General features: G+C 41.1%; 1 protein-coding gene across 4 annotated transcripts; it reads left to right on the forward strand.

The window, feature by feature from the left end:
* The first annotated feature begins 15,462 nt into the window (after positions 1 to 15,462).
* On the forward strand, positions 15,463 to 25,530 carry eomesb (eomesodermin homolog b). 4 transcript variants are annotated; one of them, XM_072575220.1, is made up of 6 exons: positions 15,463 to 15,484; positions 20,771 to 20,925; positions 23,178 to 23,299; positions 23,400 to 23,558; positions 23,652 to 23,713; positions 23,817 to 25,530. In XM_072575220.1, the coding sequence occupies exons 2-6, from the start codon at positions 20,775 to 20,777 to the stop codon at positions 24,544 to 24,546; spliced, it is 1,224 nt and encodes a 407-aa protein (XP_072431321.1). In that variant the 5' UTR covers positions 15,463 to 15,484; positions 20,771 to 20,774; the 3' UTR covers positions 24,547 to 25,530. The 4 variants fall into 4 exon arrangements, with proteins under 4 accessions (XP_072431321.1, XP_072431318.1, XP_072431319.1 ...); XM_072575217.1 differs by lacking the exon at positions 15,463 to 15,484 and adding an exon at positions 16,761 to 17,530; XM_072575218.1 differs by lacking the exon at positions 15,463 to 15,484 and adding an exon at positions 19,305 to 19,724.
* Positions 25,531 to 27,292: the final 1,762 nt, after the last annotated feature.

Here is a 27,292-nt window from a genome sequence, read left to right on the forward strand (position 1 = left end):
TTAGAAGGGAAGTGGTGATGGAAGCTTGCCATTTTGGACAAAGGCAGAAGTTTGAAGGTGTGAACCTAGTTGTAGTGAAGTAGGCCATTGGGACCAGTAAAGCCTGATCATTGGCTCCGTTTGCAGCTCATTGCATTTCCTTCTTGAGGGGGTATTTTGACAGATGTGCTCAAATTACATAGTGTTGATGGAGTGGCCTCTCAAATCACATTCTCCATCATCATCATATTCACAATGTTGGATGCTAACAATAATAGCAATCATCATATCCAAAATTCCTTGTGGAGTTGGATTGTCAACGATTATGTCAATAATCAAAAAAGGACAATTGGCAGGTCACATCAAATAGAATGTTCTAATTCATCAAACACAGCACATTTTAAAAAAAAAATCTATACTCACTCCTGTAAGCTTGGTCTTCCGTAGGAGTGATCATTTATTAGCTACCATCAGCCAAGCAAGAATGAGCTTCCAAGTGCAAACATTATTACCACTGAGAACTCAACCAATACATGTAAACCAAGCTGATGTAGGGAAATGTTCTGGGCTTGATCAAAATCCTTGCTACTAGTCTAATGATGGAAAACCTGCAATGTGCTAAACACACACATAGACGCTTCACGCACACATGCACACACATACACGCTCACACACTCTCTCCCTCTCTCCCACACACACACTCTCTCTCCCTCACACGCACGCATACATGTACAGACATATAAATCTATGGGGTGAATTTGCATTTGTAGACTTGCATTTGCAGATACATTCTATTTTGTTTAAAAAGCACACAATCTGTAGGCAATCATTCCTACTTTGGAAATAGAACCATTCTGACTCAAGGTCAGGATACAAACAGACTCTTTAATGCATTGTCTGAGCTGAGATGTCACTTTTTTTTAAAAATAAAACCTTAAGTTATCTCAAGACTGTGACTTAAAAGAGGTTCTGGGATTTACATATTAATCACTGGAAACCTCCATCCCCATTCAAAGCGATTAAGTACTTATCAGCAATCTAGGTTTATTCATTACTTCACTTCAGTTGTAAGACACGTGGATCTTTTACTCTAAATTCTATGCCCTATGATCCTGTCCCACAGCTACCTGATGAAGGAGCAGCGTTCTGAAAGCTTGTAATTCCAAATAAACCTGTTGGACTAATACCTGATGTTGTGTGATTTTTAACTAAGTGCTAAATTGAATAGTACTTAACGGTTATCCTGGTTGGGATTTCCTACCCCCAGCAGGACAAGCACTAACGAATGCAAATGGAGATAGAATATTGTTGGAGTGTCTGTTAGATTTTCCTTCAATATGCCCACCATCACTTGCTTCAATGGCCAATTTAGGTATAATGAAGGGAGGCATTCAGATAAAAGGCAAGAATATTTCTGCCGTGATCTGACAAGGGTAATGGATTGGAAGTGGCCTTACATCCCTCCATTCCCCTCAATCCCTCCTCAACTGTATTGGACTCAATCGGAACATTCAATCGACAAACTCTTCCAACCTTCAGGGTGCTTCTGTCACTTTAACACTGCTTCACATTATATTTCTCAGATTCTTTATTCGGGCAACAAATGGCTCAGTGTTAATGCAGAAACATTTGCTGGGGTCTGCAAAATAACAGGTTCTGAGCCAGGAAAATGTTTCAGCATAGAGTCCCCATTTCACCAAAAACATACTCTGAAAGGGAGAATTCATCATGCCCCTTCCCGCTTATGACCGATTCAGTAATTTAATGCAAACCCAAAATCTAACTGCAAATTAGGGTTTTCTCATGCATGTGCATTTGTCAGAGTGCATTTTTGCTTCATCTTTTTGCTTTGTGACCTGTTTTGCATTTGTTCTGAAATTCTCATCATATTCCGGTGATGGCAAGCGAATGTTATGGCTAGTTCAAGGCTTGATCAGTGTTTCTCTGCTCAGAGAGTGTGGGGTGGTTGAAATGTGTTAAGTCTGATATGAATGAACTTATCAAATATTTCCCCTTCCAATGTGCAAGCTTTCACATTTATCCTTGACCACCTTGTTGAATCGTTCAACACCGCCGTCCAATTTTGAGTTATATCACAAAGTCAGATGATGTGACAGTCTAGCAGGATTTCTGAACTGACTTAAAAATAACTGCAGTCCATTGTCTGGAATGATGGCCTTCAGGAAAATCTATTTTTTGAACAACCTGCCTCAAATGGCAATGTGGGTCTGGAATTTCTGGTAGTGATTTATTTGTCATGGAGACTAAGAGCAACAAACAAGGGATGCCGATTGCTATGGATTGCTTGCACATCTCCAAAAGTACCAACTTGGTTGTAGAGGAACGGCACACCAGTTAAAGGTTTTTCATTGAGTGTATGAAGCTATCCAGTTTCTAAGAAAACAATGTATTTCTGGCCACCAGACTGATTCACAGGTCATTGTTTCATCTGAACACCAGCATGGTTTTCACCTACAACATGCAATGCAAGGTGCAGTGGTACGTTTGGGATAACCACTTGGGTTCTGCATATGATAGAGTGGGGTCATCAGACAATGGCAACTGACCACGTTCTCTGCATTACCTGATCAGTCTTTTCCCCGTCAAGGTCACTCAGCTTTTAGATAGTGGTTTACTTCCAGTCGTATATTTCAGTGATCTCAGTCCTGTCTGTTGCAGATTCTGTTTTCCACTCCTCTTGCATAACAAGATTCAGCTGCTAATTGCAAGATCACCACTGTCAAATACTCTATGATTTTGTAATTGGCTTCATTATGACTAACATGGTGATAGCCGTGCACCTAATCATGTCAGCTATTCTGTTGTAAGAGATACTTGGCTTCAAAGTTGAACTGATGGAGGCGATTTGAAAATCCGTTGATGAGAAGAGTCCAAAGGCCAGATCTTGATGTGGCTAACAGTGTTATCAGTGCTTGGTAAGCAGTACAGAGAATGACCTTCCTGCCATAGAGTTACATGCTCAATGTTCATAAGGGCAGGTAGAGACTAGTACCTCTCATTCTCCAGTACAGAATATGTGTTCAGTTTCAGACAATATGCATAATGTATCAGCAATTTGTCATTTGTTTCCTATAGTGTACAGAGAGTACAGCTGCACTGGTAGTTCCTATGTCTCTGTTGTGGCAAATGGTTTTAGAGGTGGATTAGAATGCATGAGGACTGGCGGAAATGCTATCATCCCTTTCAGCATGTTGGGCGATTGTCCTTTCCCTTCCTTCATCTTTGCACAGCAGCTCCAAAAATGGCTGTATGAACATTCTAGGCTTAGAAACTACTTTGAAATAAAAGTTGGTCGGCCCGTAATTGATAATAGATAGTTAATAGATTCCAAGACGGTCGGTCAGCTAGAAACCAAGATATGAATCATTTCTTTGTGGAGAAAGTTTATTATCTTGCTCAGTTTTACTCCTCTCATCCCATACTCAGTGCCCCAGCTTCATTTATATCAGCTCAATGACAATTAATATCCTCCACTTGTTTTCTTAACCTGAACATAGAAGTTAGCAAATGTTAATAAGCTTGATTGACAAGACGTTAAGACAAGAAACAATTAACGCTTCTCCCATGTTAGATGGAGCTGAAAATCCATGAGTAGCTAGGCTTTATTCCAGCTGCTGGCATTCTGTACTCTAGAAAGTCATTCTTGGATGCTATAATTGTGTATGTGTCCATGATGAAAGGCAAATTGTTTTGTGTAAACCAGATAAGCACTGCTAATAATCATATTTTGCTTTGCCCGTTACATGAACAATGACATTATCAAGGAGAATGACTATCCCTTCAATGTCTGACAACAATGAATAAATTACCTTCCGCAAAATACTTGGCAATGAACTTAGTTCATAAGGGATACAGTGGTGCTGAAAGACACCTTTGGAAGTAATAAAAGCTGTGAAATATCACCCTTGCATACTGACGTTGGCTGTGTCACATATCGAGATCAAAAACACTGAAACCATGAAATGATGATTGTATCAAAGCAAGTGGGCATCTGTCTGGCATAGTTTTTTTTTCACTGCCTTAAGAGCATTGCATAGTCTGAGTTCACATTTTGTTTGTGTCGTGATCAAAGGTGGCATTAATTGGGATGAATCAGTTCACTCAATTATATCTTTTTTGATGGAGGCGTTTCCACTTCAGTTGGGATCACAAATGTAACCATCCCAAACTTTACAAAACGGGTGGAATTGATGGGTCAATGTGAGACACCCATTAATTTCTCCAATCTGGTAAATAGGGTTGGTACCATTTACACAGTCAGTGTCATTGATCATGTTAATATTCACTCTGGTAGAGTCTCTAAGCTTGAAGGTGAAAGTGAGGACTGTAGATGCTGGAGATTAGAGTCAAGATTAGAGTGTTGCTGGAAAAGCACAGCAGGTCAGGTAGCATCCGAGGAGCAGGAAAATCAATGTTTCGGGCAGGAGCCATTCATCAGGAATGGTATAGATTTGGCTGTGTAGAATATGAATGTGTTCATGTTGACATTTTGTTTTGTACTGGCACTGTGATCATTGGTAAAACAGAAAGGTCATGTCATGGTAAGTTTGAAGAGTTCACAAGAATGAATCAAAATTGTGAAAAGTAAAAATGGTAGAATTTGTCATTCAATAAAGACATTCTTGCACCAAAATTGGCAATGAGAAATATAAGGAGGCCCACAGTCTTGGCTGACAAATCTTTAATATGAACTACTGCACATGTTTCCATGAACACACACCTTGCTTCATCCTCGAGAATTGATTTATCCATTTGTAAAAGTAATGGAATCTTCTTTTTCATCAACTACACTTATTTCCAAAGTAGTTCATTTTTGAGCATAAGTTATACATTTTCTCATGAATGTGGCATTGTGAATCAGGTGGTACTTTCACTATTTGGACATATTTGTTAGGAGCGAGTGAGTAATTAAATTGCTGATGTCTCTTTGTCTGTATCCCTCCTACTGGAACTAATTGTGCAAACTATATCTGTGACCCTGAATCCGACCACACATTTCTGTTTATAACCTCTTCAAATCAAAGCTGGTGGATTTGATTAGAATGACCATGAATGTAGCTTTTTGCAACATGAAATAATTATCCTCCATGAGGTGGCATTTTGCAATTCATGGAAATTAATACTTTTCAATGAGCTGATCACAAATTGTTTAATTGGTTAGTATTCTAAATTTGTACATGAAAGTCAATTGCTGCAAAGCTGTCACCTATTGTTTTATGGGCTCACTGTTTCCCAAGCCTTGGAGGAGGAATCAGCATTATTCAAACTTCAGACTTTTCTCATCCTCAAGAATTATTTAAGACTATTTCCACCATATCAAACATGAATGTGTCTTCAGTGGGCTGCACAACTATCTGGTAGCTTTTTGCTCTGAGGCACTGAATGAACATCCCTTTCTTGTGTGTTGCTGCTCCTTGTGGACCATCCATATGATGGCAAAAAATGATCTTGCTGCATTTTTGAAGGGCAAATCTTGGTAGGACTTATACACTTAATGCTAAGATCTTGGGGATTCTTGCTAAGTAAAGAGACCTTGAAGTGCAGGTTCATAGTTCCTTGAAAGTGGAGTCACAGGTAGATAAGATAGTGAAAAAGGTGTTTAGTATGCTTGCCTTTATTGGTCAATGCATTGGCTATAGGAGTTGGGAGGTCATGTTGTGTAGGACATTGGATGTATAGGATATTGGTTCGGCCATTATTGGAATACTGTGTACAATTCAGGCCTCCCTCCTATAAGAAGGATGTTGTTAAACTTGAAAGGGTTCAGATAAGGTTTACAAGAATGTTGCCAGGATTAGAAGATTTGAGCTATAGGGAGAATTTGAAGAGGCTGGGGCTGTTTTCCCTGGAGTGTCAGAGGATGAAGGGTGACCTTATAGACATTTATAAAATCATGAGGAGTATGGATAAGTGAAATAGACAAGGTGTTTTTCCCAGGTTGGGGGTGTTCAAAACTAGAGGGCATAGGTTTTAGGTAAGAGGGGAAAGATTTAAAAAGAACTTAACGGGCAACCTTTTCACACAGAGAGTGGTGAGTGTACGAATGAGCTGCCAGAGGAAGTGGTGGAGGCTGGTGTGATTACAACATTTAAAAGGCATCTGGATGGATATAGTGATATGAAGTGTTTAGAGGGATATGGGCCAAATGCTGGCAAATGGCACTAGGTTTATTTAGGACAGCTGGTCGGTATGGACGAGTTGGACTGAAGGGTCTGGTTCCGTGCTGTATATCTCTGTACCTCTATGTAATATCCATATGAGTGGAGATAAGACATAACAAGAGGCCGAAAATACTTGTAAGAGTAGTCAAAAGACTCCCAATAGTAGCTATATGGTAGGATTGAGACTGAATCAGGAGGTAATAAAGGCATATAAGAAAATCGCACATTAATCATGGGTGACTTTAATCTTCTTGCAAGCTCAGCAAGTCAGATTGGCAGAGGTAGCAACAAGGAAGAATTCATACAGTGCATTTGGGACAGTTTGCTCGAACCTCATGACGTGGACACAAGCAGGTATTTGGGATCTGGTGTTGTGCCATAAGCTAGGTTTAACAAATGATCTCAGCGTAAAATAGCTCTTAGAAAAGAAAGACCATAATATGGTAGAATTAAGCACTCAGCGTGAGAGGGAGAAACTATGATTGGAAACAATGATGCTAAACTTAAAGAAGGGTAATTATAGAATCAGAGAGATGTAAAGTACAGAACCAAACCCTTCAGTCAAACTCATCCATGCCGACCAGATATCCTAAGTTAATCTAGTCCCATTTACCAACATTTGACCCTTGTCTCGTTAAACCTTCCTATTCATATACCCATCCAGATGTCTTTTAAATGCTGCAACTGTACCAGCCTCCACCACTTCCTCTGGTAGCTCATTCCACGCACCACCTACACGCACCACCTTCTGTGTGAAAACATTGCCCCTTCAGTCCCTTTTATATCCTTCCCCTCTCACCTTAAATCTGTGCCCTCTAGTTTGGGACACCCCCACCCCAGGGAAGAGACCTTTTCTATAGACCCTACCTATGCCCTTCATGATTTTATAAATCTCTATAAGGCCACTCTTCAGCTTCCTACACTCCGGGGAAAATAACCCCAGCCTATTTACCCTCTCCCTCTAGCTCAAACCCTCCAGCCCTGGCAACATCCTTTCAAGTTTCACAACATAATTACACAGGAAAGAAGACAGAGCTGGCTGGAGGGACTGTGGAAGAAATTTAACAGCAAAGACAGTTGAGGTGTAATAGAAGATGTTTAAGAAAATAGTTCATGGTTCATAGCAAAGATATATTCCAGTGATGAAGAAGACCTCTAGGAAGATAATAAGTCAATGATAGTTAACCAGAGAAGTTAAGGATGGCATCAAATTGAAAGAAAAAAACATAAAATGTGACAAAGATTCTGTTCTAATGAAGAGTTCCCATAGTAAGAATGTTAACTCTGTGTTTTTCCATAGATACTGCCAGACCCATTGATGTTCCATTAGCAATTTCTGCTTTGTTTCCAATCTCCAGCATTCAGAGTATTTTTATTTTAGTAAACTTTGATGCATAAACTTGAAAGCAATGTCAAGATGAACAGCAAGAGCTTTTTTAAATATATGAAAAGTCAAGGAAGGGCTATAGTGAACATAAGCCACTTTGAGAATGATTTGGAGATGTCGGTGTTAGACTGGGGTGTACAAAGTTAAAAATCACACAACACCAGGTTATGGTCCAACAGGTTTAATTGGAAGCACTAGCTTTTGGAGTACCGCTCCTTCATCAGATGAAGGAGTGTCGCTCTGAAAGCTAGTGCTTCCAATTAAACCTGTTGGACCATAACCTGGTGTTGTGTGACTTTTAACTTTGTACACTTTGAGAATGAGGCTGTGGGGGTAAAAAAAATGATTGGGTTCAAGGAAATGGCAATCAAATTGAATAAGTATTTTCCATTGTTCTTCACAATAGAAGGCACAATACATTCCAAATTTACTAAATATTGAAGGGGCTAATAAGCAGGATAGATAAAGGGTGTAGCTATTGGAAGCAAATGATGCAATTCAATATTGCAGTGTACCATCTAACACAAAGGCATGTGGTCATAGATAAAGTATATGCTGGCATTATCAACCAATTAAAATAGTATTATACAATGACTTACTACTTTGCTCTGCCGTCCCATCAACAGTTATGAAAATTCAGTCTCTAGATCCAAATGAAGACAATCATATATAGATCTACAGAGTGGCACATTCGCCAAAATAATTTTTGTTGTTAGTTTGCAATCTTAATTTCGTGAAAAATACATCAGAACTGCACAAGTGTAAGAAAACTAAACACCTCCTTCAAAACTGTGAATATGAAAGCTACATAACTTTAATGCAATGAAATTGTGGCTTCGATAATGAACCAGCAAATCTCACAAAGTTTATATTTTTGCAAATCTTCCTATTTCTCTGTCAAAAATAAGCAAATCACTGCGAACAAATATAGGCATAGACTGTGACCCTCCTCAGAGCTGCTCCCACTCCACTGCTGTAGCTTTACCAGATGTGCAGCAGAAACTTTATCCTACACTTCCAGCTTAGTCACAGTGGCAGAGGATGAGCAACTCTGAGGAAATCTTTGGCTATAGCTAGACTGTGATGAAGAGATGCTTCATGGTAGGAAGCTGATGAAGGGTTGGTTGAAAAAATAATATTGAGGAGAATGTTGAAGTCGTGGAAAGCTGCAACAAAAAGAGTTCCAGAGTATAGCATCAGGACAGCTAGAGGATCGGCCACATCTGTTGAAACAAAGGCAAAGGCTGGTACAATTAGAACATAGAACATAGAACATAGAAGAATACAGCACATAACAGGCCCTTTGGCCCTCGATATTGTGCCGATCCAAGCCCACCTAACCTACACTAACCCACTATCCTACATGTGCCTATCCAATGCCCGCTTAAATGCCCATAAAGAGGGAGAGTCCACCACTGCTACTGGCAGGGCATTCCATGAACTCACGACTCGCTGAGTAAAGAACCTACCCCTAACATCTGTCCTATACCTACCACCCCTTAATTTAAAGCTATGCGCCCTCGTAATAGCTGACTCCATACGTGGAAAAAGGTTCTCACAGTCAACCCTATCTAAACCCCTAAACTCAAGAGTCAAAGTTTGCCATTACTGACAAGGTTGAAGCAGGTTTCACTTAGCCATTTGCAAAATATTAGACAGTGACTTTTGTCCTTGGAACTATACCACAGAAAGAAAAAAATCATGTTTGGGAGAGGAGAATTGGAGAATAGAGACAACTGTTGATAAAGTTGATGTTTAATGATATTGCTGGATATTATGTCTGCTAGTAACCACTTAAATCGTTGCTATCAAAAGCCTTCTTTACATCCACTCAATAAGCTAAAACTCCACTTTTTTCAATGGGTTTCCTTAGTTGATTGTGATCTTTAAGTTATTAATATTAACAACCAATTTATCACATTATTGGTCATAGCACTTGTTCATATTTATATATGTTTTATGATACACAAAATATGGTTTTCTAAAAGTTTTCAGAGTTGGAATTGTCCAATTTATTTTTTTCTTAACTCCAGATTGATAATAATCTAAATTTGTCTGTGCTATTTTCCAGTAAAAGGGATTGCAACTTTACATCAAATCTTAAAATTTACCTTAAAAGCAAACAGCCTTGGAGTAAGAAAATCCTAACAGGAACTGCCTTTTCATCTGGAGAGGGCTCAATGTAAACGAGGTAATTACTATTAACAGCGGGTGGAACATTACATCAGAAAAGTCTGCTTCCTGAAATGTTATCAATCCCTTTTCCAATGCAAATCACCGTGGGTGTAGATCTCCTGACAAAAACAAAAGCTTATTTGGTCATACTGAACTTGAATATTGCTTGAACGTTGCTGACTATAAAAGGGTCAATGACATGTCTCTCTTCTCAGCAACACAAAAACATACTTCCTTTATAAAAAACTTGATTTATTAAGCAGGTGCTGTAAAATGAGTAGAAAGAAATCACACATTTGTTCATAAATTGATTTTATCTGACTTGCACTAAACAGAAATAATGGTTCTTCTGTTTCCCACATAGCCTTTCTGTCCTCTCCTAAAAACTAGTAAAATTTCAGTTATGTTCACTTTAAGTATTAAAGCCACTCTCTTAATGGTGCATCTTTAGCTATGATTCTGAGTCACTGACATCCATGAGCCGACTGTTCAGATTTATATCACAACATCCAGTGGATTTTACCCACTGACAGAACTGTATATAAAGTTTCATGTATCTTTGATTCTGTCACAAGGTGAGGGAAAGATTTTCACAGTTAAATTCTTAACATTATTTGTCTGATAAAGGTGTTGGTTCAATGATTGCAACAACTTGTGGGCAGTTTCCACACTGAAGGTGCCATAAAGATGCAAGTTGTGGGTTGTTCATCTTAGTTTCACTAAAATGTACTTGTGAAATTTAGTGATTCTTATAGATGGGGGAAATCTGTAATGTCAGCAAAATACATGTTCCAATTTTAAAGCTTAAATGACTTAATACTATATTTAAAGCATGATCAAATCTCAACATTAAAATAATTGCACAATCAAATCAGCATGGAAAGCTAAAGTTTGATCAACTTATAAAAAAGTGATCTCAAACAGAACTGAGACCCCAGTACAGAGTTTGTACAATGAAAATGCATTCTGGGAAACCAGAAACAGATGTCAGCGGACTCTCAGTATTGTCCTTTCAATCAATTCAATTAAAATCAAATGCTGCACACCATTACTACCAACACCATCCTAGTTTCTTCTTTGGAGCAGTGCAGTGATATCCTCATACCCAGATCTGGGCTTCAATTTTAACTGCAACTGAAGGCTGGTTTTAATGCAACTAGGTGTGACATGAAATAAGGAGGCTGGTTTCAGTAAATCACACAACAGGTTTCACAACAGTCTCCAGGCAACAGAGAAAAAAAAACTCCCTGAAGCACTTGAGTTGAATTTGGGCTTGGGACAATGGGGGAAACTGAGCCACTTGTGGCAGGTTGTCAATTAGGCTGATTACTGAACCAATTGACATCAATTATGCCAGAGCCCACCAGATTTCAATGGTGATTTAGGAACTTTGTGAGGGTGGCATGGTTCTCCAATGAGTCCTCAAGGCCAGCAGGAAATCAAAATAGGGGTCCTCCCATAAAGAAATGAAGTGTCCAATCCAGGGATTTGGCATGAGCTGGGATTGACTACTGAAAGCAATTCCATGACTCAGTCACAGTACCCCACCCATTCCAGTGTCCATCATTTTTGGCCTGGGTCCCTCAGCAATCTTGCTCAGAGCACTCCCACCAGCGAGACAATAGAAGAGGTGTGTTGGAGAAGGATGGTGTGGTCAATCATATACAAAAAACTGTAAAGACAACATAGAGGGAGAGGAGATATTATTGGGACTAGCATCCTTGAGAGTGGATAATTCACCTGAGCAGGAGGAAATATGCCCCAAGCCAATAAACTATGATAAGGGGGAAATGGAAAAAGGTTGAACCATAATTTTCCAGTGCCCTTGGTATGATGCGGTGTGGAAGGATTGGAGGACTGCTGATGTCATACCATTTTTTTAAAAAAAGAGAGGAATGAATAGACAAAATAATTACAGGTCAGTCAGTAATCTTAGTAGAAGACAAATTATTGGAATTGATTCTGAAATACAGGATAAATAGTCATTTAGAAGGGTATCTTTTTTTTAAAAAAAGGATAATTAGCACAGATTTGTTAAGGGAAGATCATGCCTGACCAAATTGGTTGAATTTTGTGAGGGAGTAACATGGAGGATTGATAAGGATGTTACAGCCTGGAACTTGCTGTTTAAGAGTATAGTAGATGTGGATGTCCTCAACTCATATAAATGGTCTGGAATTTCAGTAACTGCAGGGCTGCAGACCAAATGCTGGCAAGTAGAATTAGGATGGGTGATTTGATATTTTGGTCACCTCAGACATGATGGGCCAAGTGGCCTCTTTCTGTGTCATATATTGTATATGATTTTAAGAGAAGATTTGCCAGTTTAACAATAAATTGCAAAAACTCTAGATATAAAAATAAATTAAGTTACATGCATATAGTATGTCATCTATAAAATTGTTTAATTTTAAAGAGGCACCATATTAAAGTTGATGAGGGAAACAATTCCACATCCATACATCATATGCAGAAAAATAATGTTTGGTTCAATAAAGCAATGATGTTTGACTATTTTGATTTGCATATCAACAATTCTTTCCTTTTAATGATAAATATGGTTTTTCTTTAATTGTAATATGTTAACATCCATGACTTTCATAGTATACAGCATGCATGTTTTTTTTACATACTATGCTATGAATTTGTTTATTCAGTGTTGAGATAGCAAATTAGCATTTGAAGAACATAAGATGTTTGCATATTTTAAATGTAACAATGTTAACTTCAAAGCAAATGGCAAAATGATTTACTAACTAAAATAATTAGGCCTGACAGCGATTAGGCAGTTAACCTATGAAACAACAATGGAATCTGTCTGAGCAGTTGTTAAAATAAATATGTACCATTAAAAGCATTTCTAGATGGCCAGCCACTTTATGAGTGCGATTAGGATTTATATTAAACCAAAACAGCTAAGGTTGAAAAATTGTTGCAAGACAAAGGATAGATAAGATTTTTTTAAAATAATAAGAACAAGAGGTGAAGAGGGCGGGGAGAATGAAAACAGATTGCAGCTAGTTACCCAGTGTAGTTCGGAATGTTTTTGTGAGGGCATAAAACTAGAGGTGAATTGGGCCGTTTAATGCCAAGTGAATGTATGGTGAAGATAACCAAGAAGAACTGAGTGCAATTACTCAGGAAGTGTCTGTTTCATTCTTCACAGTATGGAAGAAAACTATCGTGCAGGAGTTATTAGAAAAACTGGAGCTTGGTAAAGTGGAGAAATTCACAGACATTCAATATATTAAAAATACACCAATGAATAAAATACGGAATGGAATCAGATGAATCTGTTAACACTTGTAGGCGTACACTGCCCCCTCCATTCCTCTGACTTGTGGTGACAGCTCAAACCCCCATCTCCCTCAACCCTACACACCTCATCGCCCCCCCCCCCCCACCCCCCCCTAAACTTTCAGCCAACTCAGACCCTACGGTGAGATTCTCTTCCAAAACCTTTCCACCATTTCAGTTTCCGTTCTCCAGTGTCAACAACTTGCATTTAAGGGATTTCAAGGTTTCCCCTAAGTCTACTTCTTATCTACGCCTTTATAGTTTATCTCCTCCGAATATCTGAATGTCTGGTTTAACGGTCCCTTTTCAGTATCTTTCTGTGGAGTACACCAGGATATCTCCCGACCCTGAAGGTGTTAGGAAAAAGCAAGATGCGATTGCTGATGTCATTATTCTAACCTCAAGTGGCTTTGTCATTGGATGAAAATGAATAGGAAATTTGGTTTGCGTCAGTTAATTCTTGCAAATCTCGGGAACAACGCTTTGAGCTTGGAGGGAGTACTGTACGAGAATTAGACGAGGGCTTCAGGATAAATTACAAAGAATGGTTACAAAACTTGCTGTGTAATCGAATTTAGATGAGAGGAGATGTGATCTAATCATGGAGTTTCCAACGCAAAAAGGTTGAATTGATTAAGGAGAAATTATTTGCTGGGATGGGGGTGATGCGGGAGCTGTAGTGCAGGAGATCGAAAACAAGAGGCAGTAAAAAGTAAAATTGAAATCTGGCTCAATCGAGGCTGGGCTTCCTTTGTCACAGAGGAAGGTGGAAATTTGGAACTGGTCTCCCCAAAAGACGATTGCATTTCATTAACTGGGATGGGTCGATTGCTGAGTGGAAATATCGAGAGGCATGAAACATGACTAAGTGTTCTTCAGTAAAGTCCGACTGAGTGGGGGTGAAGGCAACAATTTAATTCTGTAACAGAAAAACCGTCTTTAATAGGGAATTCAGAACAAGACTGGGGCAATGTAGTGGAAGCTATCTTCATTTTTTTCATCACAAACTTTAGCTCGATGTACGGTTCAATCTCCAGTTACACGTCCATGAGTGGAGATTGCGTTTGCAAAAGCAACAGCAGCTATGAGGGAAAAAAAAATCTCGGCCAAGCATCTTCGAACATGAGCAAATTACAAGGTAGAAAACCAAAAGAGGCCTCTTGCTCCATCTTTCTCGTACCACAGAAACCTTTTAGACAAAGGAACAATGCAAAGTTCGTCGGAAGTTAAAAAAAAAGACCATTTCTTTGCATAGGTCACTTTTTTAACATGTGGAGATAAAGGGACAGCGAATTGGGATTTTTTTAAAAACCCACAAGGCTAACACAAAATAAAGAGCAGGCAATGAACTGATTGATCCACTCATTCATCCTTTGTTAAATATGCTCGAAACATCAGTTCTGAAGACCGACGAAAGGAAACCTCTATATGTTATCTTTGGGGTAGTTTAACATTAATTGTTAATTAACGATGTGAATATATACAGCGTCTTTAAATGTCTGAAGCCATTTTTAATATGTTTCATATAAATTCACCGAGGTATTTCAAAAGCGGTTGTGCAAATAGAAGATCACTATCAGGTTGGAGATCAAAAGCTGATCTATGGGGATGAGGAGAGTGGATGTGTTTTGAGTTCTTTTCTTACATTTCACAGGTAGAAGCTTGATGTGAGGGACTCTGATAGACGAATATTCAGTGGTGTATAATAGCTGTTTTAATGATGTTGTCTCGCCGCGCCGAGCTGTCACTCTCCTGAACATCACAGACTCCCTCAGACAGAAAAATAATTGGCCGTTTTTATCCTACATAGAAACGGGGACCCGGTGGGAATAAGGTTTTTTTTCTCTCTGGGACAATTGCAACAAATGCATTCGGAGCAGTAACTTCGGGTTCACATCCCTGTCTATTTGTTTCTAAGTGTCTCATGGTCTGAAAGTTAAAACAAAAACTGTCCGAAACCACGCGGAATGCAAAAATCGTGATTTACTCCTGAGAGAGAGAGAAAACAAAATCTCATCTGTTAGATGCCAGGGTCGGTTTAAAAGAAAAAATTAAGGGGCAACGGGAAACAATGTCCCGTTGTGGGAATCATATTCGGCAGTAGTTTCGTATGGATAGGGGTTAATATGGACATGTAATCTTCTATGACAAAGTAGTGAGGTTAATTAAGCAGGAAGTTAGTGACAGCCCGGGGACTAGAAAGCCATGTCAGTAGAGAAATTGCCTTTACCTGAAAAGTTTCGTTGGATCTGATAAGATATCACAAAATGAAATGAAAAGGGGAGGTTTGCAAGCAGTAACTAAAGCAAATACTGTAGTTGAGGGAGAACGAGAGGAACCGAAGGTGTGAAGTTTCCGACACGTTTTCGGGTCGCGAATACAACCCAAAACGTCTATGAAATCCTCCAGAAACCACACACCAAATTGTCATCTGACTTACAAGAAAAAGTTCATCCAGTTAACGGTAATATATAAACATGTATTTTTGTGAGGGAGTTACAATTCGGTTGCATTTCTGTGAACAGGGATACCTCTGTTCTGACTCAGTTAAATGGTTTGAGACCAATACAGTTAGTTACCTGGAAGTGCTGGAGAAGAGGGGACGGCTTGCTTGTTATGACACGTGTATTCTGTTTGGCTGTTTCTGACCGACGGGTTTGGAATTCAGTATGCAAAGCGCTGGGATTGTCTGCCTCGAATATACAACGTGAAAAATAAAGTCTGCCACCTTTATAGAAAGACGTAACCGTGCCAAACAAAATCGTGCTTATGGATCAAGTTAACCTCCCGGCGGCATGCGAAAATACATCAACGATAAAACTGCAGCGTTCTTCGAGATCAGGATTGTGCCCCAGCCGATACCGACTGCACTCCCACACCAGAGTTTATCAAACCAAGTCACTGCCCACTCAGAAGGAGAATTATAAAAGGCACTAGTAACCTCTGTGTGGGGTAGATTTACAGTTTTGCTGAGAGGTCACAGACTTGTAACATTGACCCTGTCTCTCTCTCTCTCAACTTATGCTGCCAGACATGCTGAGTATTTCCAGCATTTTCTGTCTCTTTCAGATTCTCCAGCACCCGCATCAATGTTGCTTTCAGATTTGTTTTGTTTTTTTTAAAAATTGCACTGGTTTCTGCCGGTTACGGGGAAATGGTCAGATGGGGAAAAGTTCGAATGGATTTTTCAACATAGTAACCCTTCCATTTCCTGAAATCATTAAATACTTGGGGAGGGGGGAGGGGGGGGGGCGGGGAGAGTGTGTGAGTGTAAAATGGATCGATAGAAGGTGTTTTGGAGAGGCAGACAGAAAGAGAGAGAGAGACCAAGTTTGCTATTTGTTTGTTACCAATCCCTTCACTCCCTCCCCGGGAAAATGACTCCACCCTCTGGTCCCACCTCTGCGTGCTGGTACCCAATGGGACGGGGGCAGCAGAGGGGTGAGGGGCTTGTGTTGGTGAAGGGATTGCTGGAGGAGGAGGGGCGGAGGGAGGGGCAGAGGGAGCACGCTGCAAGAAGCTGACTTTAGCCCCAGTGAAGGACTAGCTGCCGGCTTGTGGTTTCTCTGTGTGTGTGTGTGTGTTTTACGCAGACCTGCAGTGTATTTTGTGTGAGTTGTGAGTGTGTTTGTGTGGGTCTGAGGTGGGGCTTTGCTGGGACTGAGGGAAGTGGGGGGGTTGGGGGGGGGGGGGGGGGTGGTGGCGTTGTGGGTTGGGGGGGGGGGCGTTTTGGACTCGGAATGATGCAGTTAGCAGAACGATGCTTCACTTCCAGCGCCAGCCTGCCCAAACCTTTCTACAGCTTGTCCTCGTCCCCGGAAAGTCAGAGCCCGGCGTCCTCGCAGCTCGACTTCGCGGACAGCGAGCGGGCGGACAGTCTGCAGGACACCACCGGCGCCATCCACAAGAAGTTCGCTGCCGGCTCCGGGATGCTGACGGACAACCAGAGCCACAGCTTCAGCCCGGCCAAAGTCGGGGCGCCGGCGGCCGGAGACCGCGCCAAGGGCTCGCCGTCTGGGCCGGCCGACGAAGACTTGGCAGAAGTTCGCTACAGTCTGGACAGTCTGGGGCCCGAACGGTATTTCCTGTCTCCCGTGGCTCCGCAGAACCTGAGTCCCGGCCACCAGCAGCCGCCCCAGCAGCCGCCCCAGCAGCAGGGAGCCCCTAACCCCGGCTCCTTGCTGCCTTACCCCGGGCAACACCCCTCATCAGCGTTCCCGGTGAACGGGGCCAGCCGCTACCTGAGCCCTCACTCCGTGCTGAGCAACGGCGCCTACAATCCGATTCTGACCGCGGCCGGTGCCCCGGCGCTCGGCCCCTCGGCTTATCCAGCGTACCCCGGCTCAGGGCGCTCCCAGTATGGACACGGCTACCAGGGCGGCCCGCTCTATCCGCAGTACAGCCCCAGCATCCCGCACCCCACCCGGGCGCAGGTCTACCTCTGCAATCGGGCACTTTGGCTGAAGTTTCACCGGCACCAGACCGAGATGATCATCACCAAACAGGGCAGGTAAGGCGTCGAGTTTCGGCGGAAATTCACTGTAACCCCCGCACCTTGCTTCACTTTTTTAAAAAAAATTAAATACTTGCCTGACAATCTTAAGACTTTTGCATTAGGATCCCCTGATGGCCCGGGCTGAGTTTGAGCCCTCTCTGATAACGGTGTCAAACAAGTTGTTTGAGATGTGTGCCAACCCTAACTAGCATCAGAGATGACATCCACATCTGATAGAATTGGGGAAGGTCTGATGTTTAGATTTTGTTGTGTTTCCGATTGAGAAAAGCCTTGCAGATTCGGGAGTGTTGCTGTGTAACGTGGGGCTGGAGGGTTTAAACCCTGTGTTGAACGACACACCTGGCCCAGTGTCCTGGGACCGCGATACAACCTCTCAGCCACAGAAGGAACTGCGCCAGGCCACTGCCGAGCTTAGGTTCCATCTCCCTCAGGATCTGCTACATTCTGGAGAGAGTATTCTTGATGATGGATAACGCCGGAACGACTATAACTGTGCAGATTTGGTTGGTGACCATTCCCGAGCTTCCAGCCTGGCTTGTTCTCTCTGGAAGTGGCATCTTTTTTTTCTTAAGATGTGACTCCAGAGTCATTCCCGAGCCTAAGCGACTTGTGTCAGATCCTGAGTAGCACAGATGTATTCCGTTATTGAGGATTGTGTCAAGCTTAAAAGGTTGGCGAATGACGGAACCGGGACACTAGCGCCAGACTTTCGGTTTGCAGAGAAATAGAAAGTTGATACCTTTAAAAGAAATTAAGTCTCCCTATCGGAATCCCGATTAGTGTAGTTAATCAATTCTCCAACACATTTATTATAAAAGCATTGAGATATCGGCCACCCCCTTTACTGTGTAAAGGAATGGAAGAATTCTGAATTGCAGGAGAATTTGCATTCAGTCCCAGAATCAATGATATATTTCCAGTTTCCAAACTGGCGAGTTATAGGTAGGGAGATCCCCGGTGATTGACTGTTATGTGGTGCTGGGTGAAATATGCAATTTATAGTGGCATTTTCACGCGATTTTAGGTTTGAAGGTTGAAACTAATATGCAACCAGAGGCTGCACTCACCTTTTTACGCTCTGGTAATCCGAGCGATCAGGGGTAATTGCAGAGTTACTCACGTTGTCCACTCCAATTACCTTCCACAAGGTCACCCGAAGGAGGCACATTTACTCTCAGATTCGGCAGGTCTGTTTACTGGGTTCAAATAGAGTGGCGTCCCGAGCTTTCAAAGGCGGGTGCTGGAAAGCTGAAGGAAGAGAAAATGTTGGAAATCCTCGACAGAACAGGCAGCCTCTGTGGAGAGAGAAACCAGTTTATGTTGCAGGTCGAAGACCTTTACATGGGCTGGCTTTCAGAGAGGTGTTTACAATTTCTCACCCATGAAATACCCGTATTGTTTCCCAATTCCCATCCTCTCTAATTGCCTGTAGAAGTTTCATGCCCCATTTAACTGGGCATGGTATTGTAACTTCGAAGGCCATACTCTCACCCAAACAAAACACAAGATATGTGTGTGTGTGTGTGTTTTTACACATTTAAAAGTCTGGATCCAGTTTTGGTTTCATTCGTGTAGAGAAGAAAATGAAATCACGTTTTGTTAATGTCGGTGCTGATCTCCTCGGTGATGGAGTGTTATTACACTGACTCCAATCCTGTCGTTGTTCTCAGCTGTTCCACTTTGTAGCGCGTTTGAATGGAGCCCATCACTCATACTTAATCGGTTGTTCATGATAGACTGGCCCAAGTTTCCTGCCACGGCCTGTACCTGGGCATCTGGTCCAGAATGTTTTATGAAATAATGTGGTCACTTTTCACAGCAGCCAGTTCGGAATCAGTGAATTCCATCACAGCCAGCGTCAGTGCCGCAGCAGCCCCAATGCTTCTCCACACGTGAGCTGGGTGTTGGAGCTGACATCTTTTCGCCATTGCGAATGAGACCACAGTTTTGTGTGGGAAAAGAGAGCCTGTTTAAATGCTACAATATAGTACTTCCATAAATTGGGGCAGATATCCTGTACCAAACACCGAGAAGAATTGATGTAGCCCGATTATGTCTTATGGATGGACTGGTTGAAATCGCTACCCCCATTTTTTGTTGAATTAGACGAAATGTTTGATTTATTTATTCGGGATGAGTGATATTTCTATATTTCTTAACGCCTTGTGGGAGAATACAATCCGGATAAGTACGTAATAATTAAACCCAATTTTCTCATTTAAATAATAATTGGTCTGTACTGTTTATGTGTACATGCATAAAATCAACCTCGTCTCTAATTTCATACTTCCAATACCAATTCGGTTGCCCCCAAGAAATTGATTAGATGTTAAGATGTCAGGAGTGAGCAAGAAACGTCAGGCAATACCTTGCTACAGTTTGTGAAATACTCCCGACTCGAAGATTGTAACATTTCAGCCTGGAAACACAATGTTATTTATGTAGAGTTGTCAGTGCAGAGTGGAGTTTAATTTGGAGTCCTTGTATTGAATAACTAGCCGCTCCATGCTATGAATTTTGGAGATATTGGAGCGGAGAGGTTCAGTGCTCCCAGGTTCATGAACACGAGCATGGACCAGATTTGATAATGGTCCTGTCATTTAAGGCCGTTAACAACAACTCAACTCAAAGTCTCTGCACCAAGCAGCGTGCTGCTGTCATTTAGAAACTCAGTTTTCAGCACTAGTGAAGTCAGAGTGCAGAACTCGAGGGGCATTGTTTTGGAACTATACCTCCTCCCGCATGTTCAAAAGTCATTCACGCTTCATAAAACATTTGATGGAGGGTAAATGGTGAAAGTTCAACGCAGTTGTTGCTTGCGTCTGTTAGATCGGGAATCATGTCCTGCAAATTATCATTAAAATTAGACTATGGTCGAAGTCTGTTACTCTTCCCCGTCTGACCCTGAGTCTGCACAGGTTGGTGAATGTTTCCCGCTCCTCAATGCCGATGGCAGGGGAAAACTTACTTCTCGGCACAGCCAAAGCAAATGATTGCAATGGTGTGAATGCGAACAGACAATGTTGGAAGCACTCAGCAGTCAACCAGCACCTGTGGGGAGAGAAACAGAGTGAAGCTTGCAGATATGCATTTTCTTTATAGTTACCAGACTGGCTGAGTTCTTGAAGGTTTTCTGGTCTTGTTCAATATCTACTGCCGATTCGGGTTTCTGTCGTTTATTTTTATGCATTTGGGGTGTTGTATCGTTTAGTTATTTGTTTTTGCTTCTCCCAGGCGTATGTTCCCCTTCCTGAGCTTCAATATTTCTGCTCTCAACCCAACCGCTCATTACAATGTGTTTGTGGAGGTTGTGTTGTCCGATCCCAATCACTGGCGATTTCAAGGTGGAAAATGGGTGACTTGCGGAAAAGCGGACAACAACATTCAAGGTGTGTGTGAGCGCGCGGATTGTGCAGCATCTAGCGGACTTTGTACATTGTAGATCTGTTTGTAATTCTGTCACGGATCCTCTGTGTAATGGCGAGGCATGATGCCTGTCAAAGGGGCATGAAGTTACACTTCACCAGAATTTCGGCACGTAATTCTCCCAAATGTTGATTTATTTAGTAAATTGTCCACTGTTAGACATTACTGAAATTAAATCGTTGGGCAAACATTGCCTTCTCGGCGGCAATCCTTCGATTAGTCCTGTTTTATCCGCGCAGCTGTTGGTCTAGTCCATTATATTTTAGAAATCCAATGATTTCAGATCTCCAGTATCCGCGGTACTTGCGGTTATATTTTGATACTTGCATGGAACTCACATACTGCACGCCCCCACCCCACCAGCCACACTACATGTGCATTGGAAAGAACAGAAAACGTTGGAATAACTCATCCTTTTACAGGCGGGAAACAATTGACGTCCAGGTGGTTGACCTTCCATGCTTGAATTGTCAAGATGTTTTGAATAGAAATTTATAATCTTACTCTTCTTAATCGATTGCGTATGACGGAATGTTGCTTCTGCCTGGGTCAAGAGTGTCGTTCATAATGAAATGAGAATTTTTAGCACAGAATGCTGTCATTCGCTCCATAGCTCCTGTGTTGTTGCACACATTCTCCAGCCACTCTTCACTCCTGACCCTTTTTCTTGTCTTTTAAAGCAACTTGCACTTATATAGTGCCTTTTACATATTAAAATGTTCCAGAGTGCTTTTAGAGCCAATTGCTAAACAAAATTTAATATAGATGGCCCACTGTTTGTGCTAATGTTTATAGCTGATGGGGACAAAAAAGACTTGTACTGATCTGAGAATTTGAGACATCCTCCCCTCATATGGAAATTGCCTGTGACATTTTCAGTCTGTACTTAAAAAATTTCTTTTGGTTGATGCACTATGTTTTTAATAACAAGCATAGAAAATGCTGAAGAACCTCAATAGGTCTGGCAGCATCTGTGGGGAGAGAAAACAGACAAATGGTTTGAGTCTGACATGACTTCTTCTGAACGTTCAGAATTAGTTATCTACTGTTTTTCATGTTCTGTTAGTTAAATACACAAATATAAATTTTATTTTCATCTCCGTGAAACCACCTCATGTCAATATTTCTGTTTAATGGATATCTTTGTCCTAGGACCGTTTGGTATTTGATCATGATGTCGAGGAGCCAAACTAACAATCATAAAGACAGTGTTAATAATCCAGTTAGTTAGCAAAATTTGCAGTTAAATCATAAGGATTCAAATTCACTAGTTGTTCACCAGGTTATCATGTTCCTAGATAGCCTACGGCTTTATTCTGCAAATACTGTTTCAGAAATATGCAATCTGTCTGACCTTAAATCGAATTAATTGGACCAATGCAGCTTTTAAATTTGCACAACTAATACTTAATCTGTACTTTAGTAAAGTCTAATCAATAACACTGATTTATTTCAAGACCTTGAACAAAGCTTCTCTCCAATGTAAGGTCAAAACCAGTCTGCCCCTGCCCATCTGGCATCGTATTCAAAATGGTGGTTGTCCCTAATTTTAAAATGTGCAATTCTGCACAAACAACTTGGTGTCAAAGCAAACACTGATTTCCTGGAATGCAATTTAAGTGCTGCACCTTTAAAATCTGGAGCTCCTTCCTCATTTGTGGCATAAGTTATCAGTGGAATTTTACACATTATGTAGAAATGCATTGAGTTTTAATGTTCAGATCAGAGAAAATTGACTCCTTAAGATTGTGGCTGATTGAATGTCAAAGGATTAATTTGGAATGTCAGGCTGCAAGGCTGTTGAGATAACAAATTATGCCTTCTAACAAATTATGACGAAGATTTACAGACTTGAAATTTTAACACTTTATGACTTCATGGATGTAGACTGGCTTTTAATTTCCTGCATTTTCTGGTTTCTTTTTTTCAAATTTGCGTGATCCACAGAATTTTGCTTTCGTGTAAATGTTTTTTGATTAATGTGAACTGGTTGCAGTAGCCACATGTCATACCTTGCAGACATATACAGATCAAACTGAAATGCAGTATTTTAAAGACCCAATTTTCTGCTAATTTCACTAGAAAAAGCTACTCATTTGTAGTCAATTTTGAAACTGATATTAGTATTCTTTTAAAAAATTCAGAAAGGAAACTTAAGATATTCCGCTGTTCCTAACTTGTTACTCACAATATCATCTTTAACTTTATTCTTCAGGTAACAGATCTTATGTCCACCCTGAGTCTCCAAACACTGGAGCTCACTGGATGAGACAAGAGATTTCCTTTGGGAAACTTAAACTGACTAACAATAAGGGCGCAACCAACAACAGCACTCAGGTGAGCCAGTGAACAGGTAACGCATATCTCTGATGTGTTTGTCTGAGAGTAATCCTTTGTGGTGAGTGTCTTCACAGTTGTGTGTCTTTCATTTTTACAGATGGTTGTATTGCAGTCCTTGCACAAATACCAACCACGCCTCCATATAGTGGAGGTGAATGAAGATGGCGTGGAAGACATATCTGAGTCTTCAAAAACACAAACGTTTACTTTCCCCGAATCACAGTTCATTGCTGTCACTGCCTACCAGAACACTGATGTAAGGATTGTTTATTGCAGATTTGAATTGTTAAAGCAAATATAACAGTTGGCAACTGGTAAGTTTTAAAACTTTTTTTTTGTCTTTCATTAGATTACCCAGCTCAAGATAGATCACAATCCTTTTGCCAAAGGTTTCAGAGACAACTATGATTCGTAAGTTTATGCTTTTAATTTAATAAATTTGATTCAGATACATTTCTTCTTTAAATATCAAGGTATCATGGTCAAGGTTCTAATGTCCTTTTTAATTCTCCAGTATGTTCACTACTCCAGAAAATGACAGATTGACCCCATCTCCCACGGATTCACCCCGATCCCATCAGATAGTGCCTGGGGCACGTTATGCCATGCAACCCTTCTTCCAGGATCAGTTTGCCAACAGCATACCATCAGCCCGGTTCTACAATGGTGAACGTGCAGTGCCCCAAACAAGTGGCATCCTGTCCCCACAACAAACCGAGGAGTCCAGCAATCCTCCCCAGAGGTGGTTTGTCACCTCCGTGCAACAGCCTGGCACCAACAGGTTGGACTTTACCTCTTACGATGCAGATTATGCTGCCAATGCCTTGCTGCCCTATGGTCTCAAGCCTTTACCCATTCAGTCAGCTCATTCTCTGAGCTATTATCCTGACCCAACATTTGGTTGGGGCTCCAGGAGTTCCCAATACCAGAGAAAGATAACCTCTGGTCTAACATGGTCCTCCAGAACGAGTCCACCAGCTTTCCCTGAAGATCAAGTATTGTCCTCCGAGGACAAGGCAAGGGAAGAAGCCAACTCACCTTGGATTGAAACCCCACCATCCATTAAATCCATGGACTCAGACTCTGGACTCTATGAAAATGCCTGCAAAAGAAGAAGGGTTTCAGCTGGCAACTCAAGCAGTGAAAGTTCACCAACAATTAAATGTGAGACAATTACTTCAAAAGAGTATAACAAGGATGGTGCAAAAGCGATGGGCTACTATACTTTCTACACCAGCCCTTAAGGTATTCCCGAGATGTTTGTTTGTATATATTCAATCCATTCACCAAATGTCGAGATGGTCTTAGGAGTGCCAAAAAGACTGAAGCTTCCTTCCACCTTAAGAACTGACCTTGTACAGTGTAATAGTGCAATCAAATTTTTAAGAAGGTGCCAAAGCTATCTGATGCTGTAAGCGATAAGATGGAGAAATTCTAGCTAAGCCTGGTCTAATGTGATGTCCCATAATATATAGTATTAACTTTAGGAGGAATTTCTTGGTGGGTGGGGCTTAAATACCAGATTGACGTTTACTGTATGTGGTTTTATTTATTTGACAATACAAATATGTACAGTTCCTGTTCTTTATAGTCTACTGTAGAATGGGTGCAGTATGGTGTAAAAGAAAATGACAGTGTTAGTTCAATGAATAAAACCCAGTCCTTTCCAATTCCATTAATATGTACAGATGAAGCAAAAACAGCATTTTCAAGCATTACATTTTTCAAAAGCAATAAAATAAGATTGGTTCAGACTGCAAAATTTCAGCTTTCCAAGGGATACTGTGAGAACGCAACTAAAGGCTTGATAAATGCATAATTCTGACCATTTCTCATCCTCATTCACATAACAGAAATAGAATGCCTGTTGGCATCTTAGTTACAAATTTATCAGGCTTCTGGTGGTCACTTGACTGTAATTGTGGACATTAAAATCTCACACATAATTCAAATCATTCTTCAAGTAACACGATGTGCTTAAAAGTTTCAGCATAAATGCGCCTCGGCAAATTCAAACTTTTGCCTTGAACAAACATTTATTTTTAGTGCGTGCAATTACCCTGTTATGTACCTGCTGAACGTAGATCATTTTACATCACGCCAACAGTCTGAAATGATCTTGGAATGTTATTTGCTACGATTTTAAAAACAAACAAATCAGGGCTTAATTAAAAGATGGCGTCGGTATGTGGTTTATTTGCAAAATAAAAGTACCAGATTTTCAAGAATTGGTTAAAATGCAGCGGTAATGAAATCCCTTTACTGGCTTCTTGAGAAATGGTTATCTCGCTGATTATTTCCAAATTATGCATTCTAAGTAGAAAGAGCAGACAAGAAATAACGAAATGTTTCTGTAATATTTTTGATTGTTGGAACAATCATGGGGGGGGGGGGCGGGGAATTCCGCATAAAAATGTTTTGTAAATCCGCCCTGTTTTCTGAGGAAGGCTTAATTCCAACAAAGAAGAAAGCAATCAGGAAAGCATAATCCCATTGACTGGAAATGGTGCAAATGTTTCACAATTGACAACACGTTTAAATCATAGCTCATGCAGGGCCGGTCGGGGAGACTGACGTCTTGTGTGTGTGTGTGTTTTAATCGACACATCGTCGAAAGCGTTTAGTTGCTGCATTCCTTTGGTGAATGAAATGCGCGTTCGTATATGCTCTCTCCATCCGGTTTGACCAGTGCGAAATCTCTGTCGCTTTGCAATCTCACCTTCAACGCAGTTACACTTTAATCGTCATTCTTGCAGTTGTGGAAAATTTCTGTTTATTTTGGTCCTGCTTTGTACCCGGGTCGCACTCTTTGATTTTTTTTTATTTGTTTGGTTTACGCCCTTCCAAAACAGTTAAATCAAATGTCTCTGAACTGCGTTCTGAATTGCAAAACCACACGAACAATAGAAGAAGCCTTAAAAGCAAAATGAAATGCTCGCGGGAGGCGGAGGCTCGTATCAGTTTTCCCTTATTCCTGTGTGCAGCGATATTGTGTGGTTGACACAAAACTTCCAAACTAGGTTCTTGTTCAGAGGAAGGGTCACCGAACCTGGAACGTTAACTCTGATTTCTCTGGATGCCAGACCTGTTGAACTTCTCCAGCAACTTCTGCTTTGGCTTCTTGTGAATTTAGACAGCGCCTGTCAACTTATTTTGGGGCTGGGTGTTGGGAGCTTGATCGCGCTTATTAAAAATGCTATATAAATGCAGGGGGCGGGGTGTCTGCAAGCGCCACCTTGTGGCGGCTCGGTAGGAGCGCTCAGAATAAAGGGGAGCGCTTCCATATCAATTCAGTAGGGGTTGGAGTCTCACCTTCCCCGGGAGGTGTGACACACCGCTTCCATCCGGGTTGATTCAAGACAATTGCCAATCGATTCAGTGTAGTGCAGCCACCTTATCATCTACTGTTGTCCACTCTGCAGTCTCGTCCCTTTCTATAATTTGATGTGTGCGCCTGTTGAAATTCAAGTGAAAATCTTGGAAAGGTACAAAATCGGGGTGAACATTTCGCAAACTTAGCGCCACGCTTAGCGTCGAGGGTGTGAAAAGCACAGCAGGTCAGGCAGCACCCAAGAAGCAGAAGAATCGACGTTTCGGGCATAAGCCCTTCATTTAGATATTGGTATTTCCACGCCTTGATCCGATTTGACCCTTTTTTACTGGTGTGGCGTTAAATAAAGTGAGTACAGTCCAATGTAGCACATCATCTGCAATACATCGGGCACAACGACTATTCATCCCCTTTTGCAATATTTAACAATTAGAGGACAAGAAATACTTTAAATTGACGAAATGTGTGTGGCATCTAAAGTGAACAGCTACCGTGTTTGTCCTCTGTTCACTTAGGGATCCACTGGGTCCCACATCAACAGGCAACTCAGGCAGAGTGTGTATTGACATGAAAATAAGATCACTTCTCCGGTTCACCTTTAGTCCGTCTCCCATCAGAAACACAGTGGCCCATCTGCCGACTATTTGAATTTCAAATTC

This window comes from Chiloscyllium punctatum, chromosome 8 (genome assembly GCF_047496795.1).
Source record: "Chiloscyllium punctatum isolate Juve2018m chromosome 8, sChiPun1.3, whole genome shotgun sequence".
In the NCBI taxonomy this organism is placed as follows: Eukaryota; Metazoa; Chordata; class Chondrichthyes; order Orectolobiformes; family Hemiscylliidae; genus Chiloscyllium; species Chiloscyllium punctatum.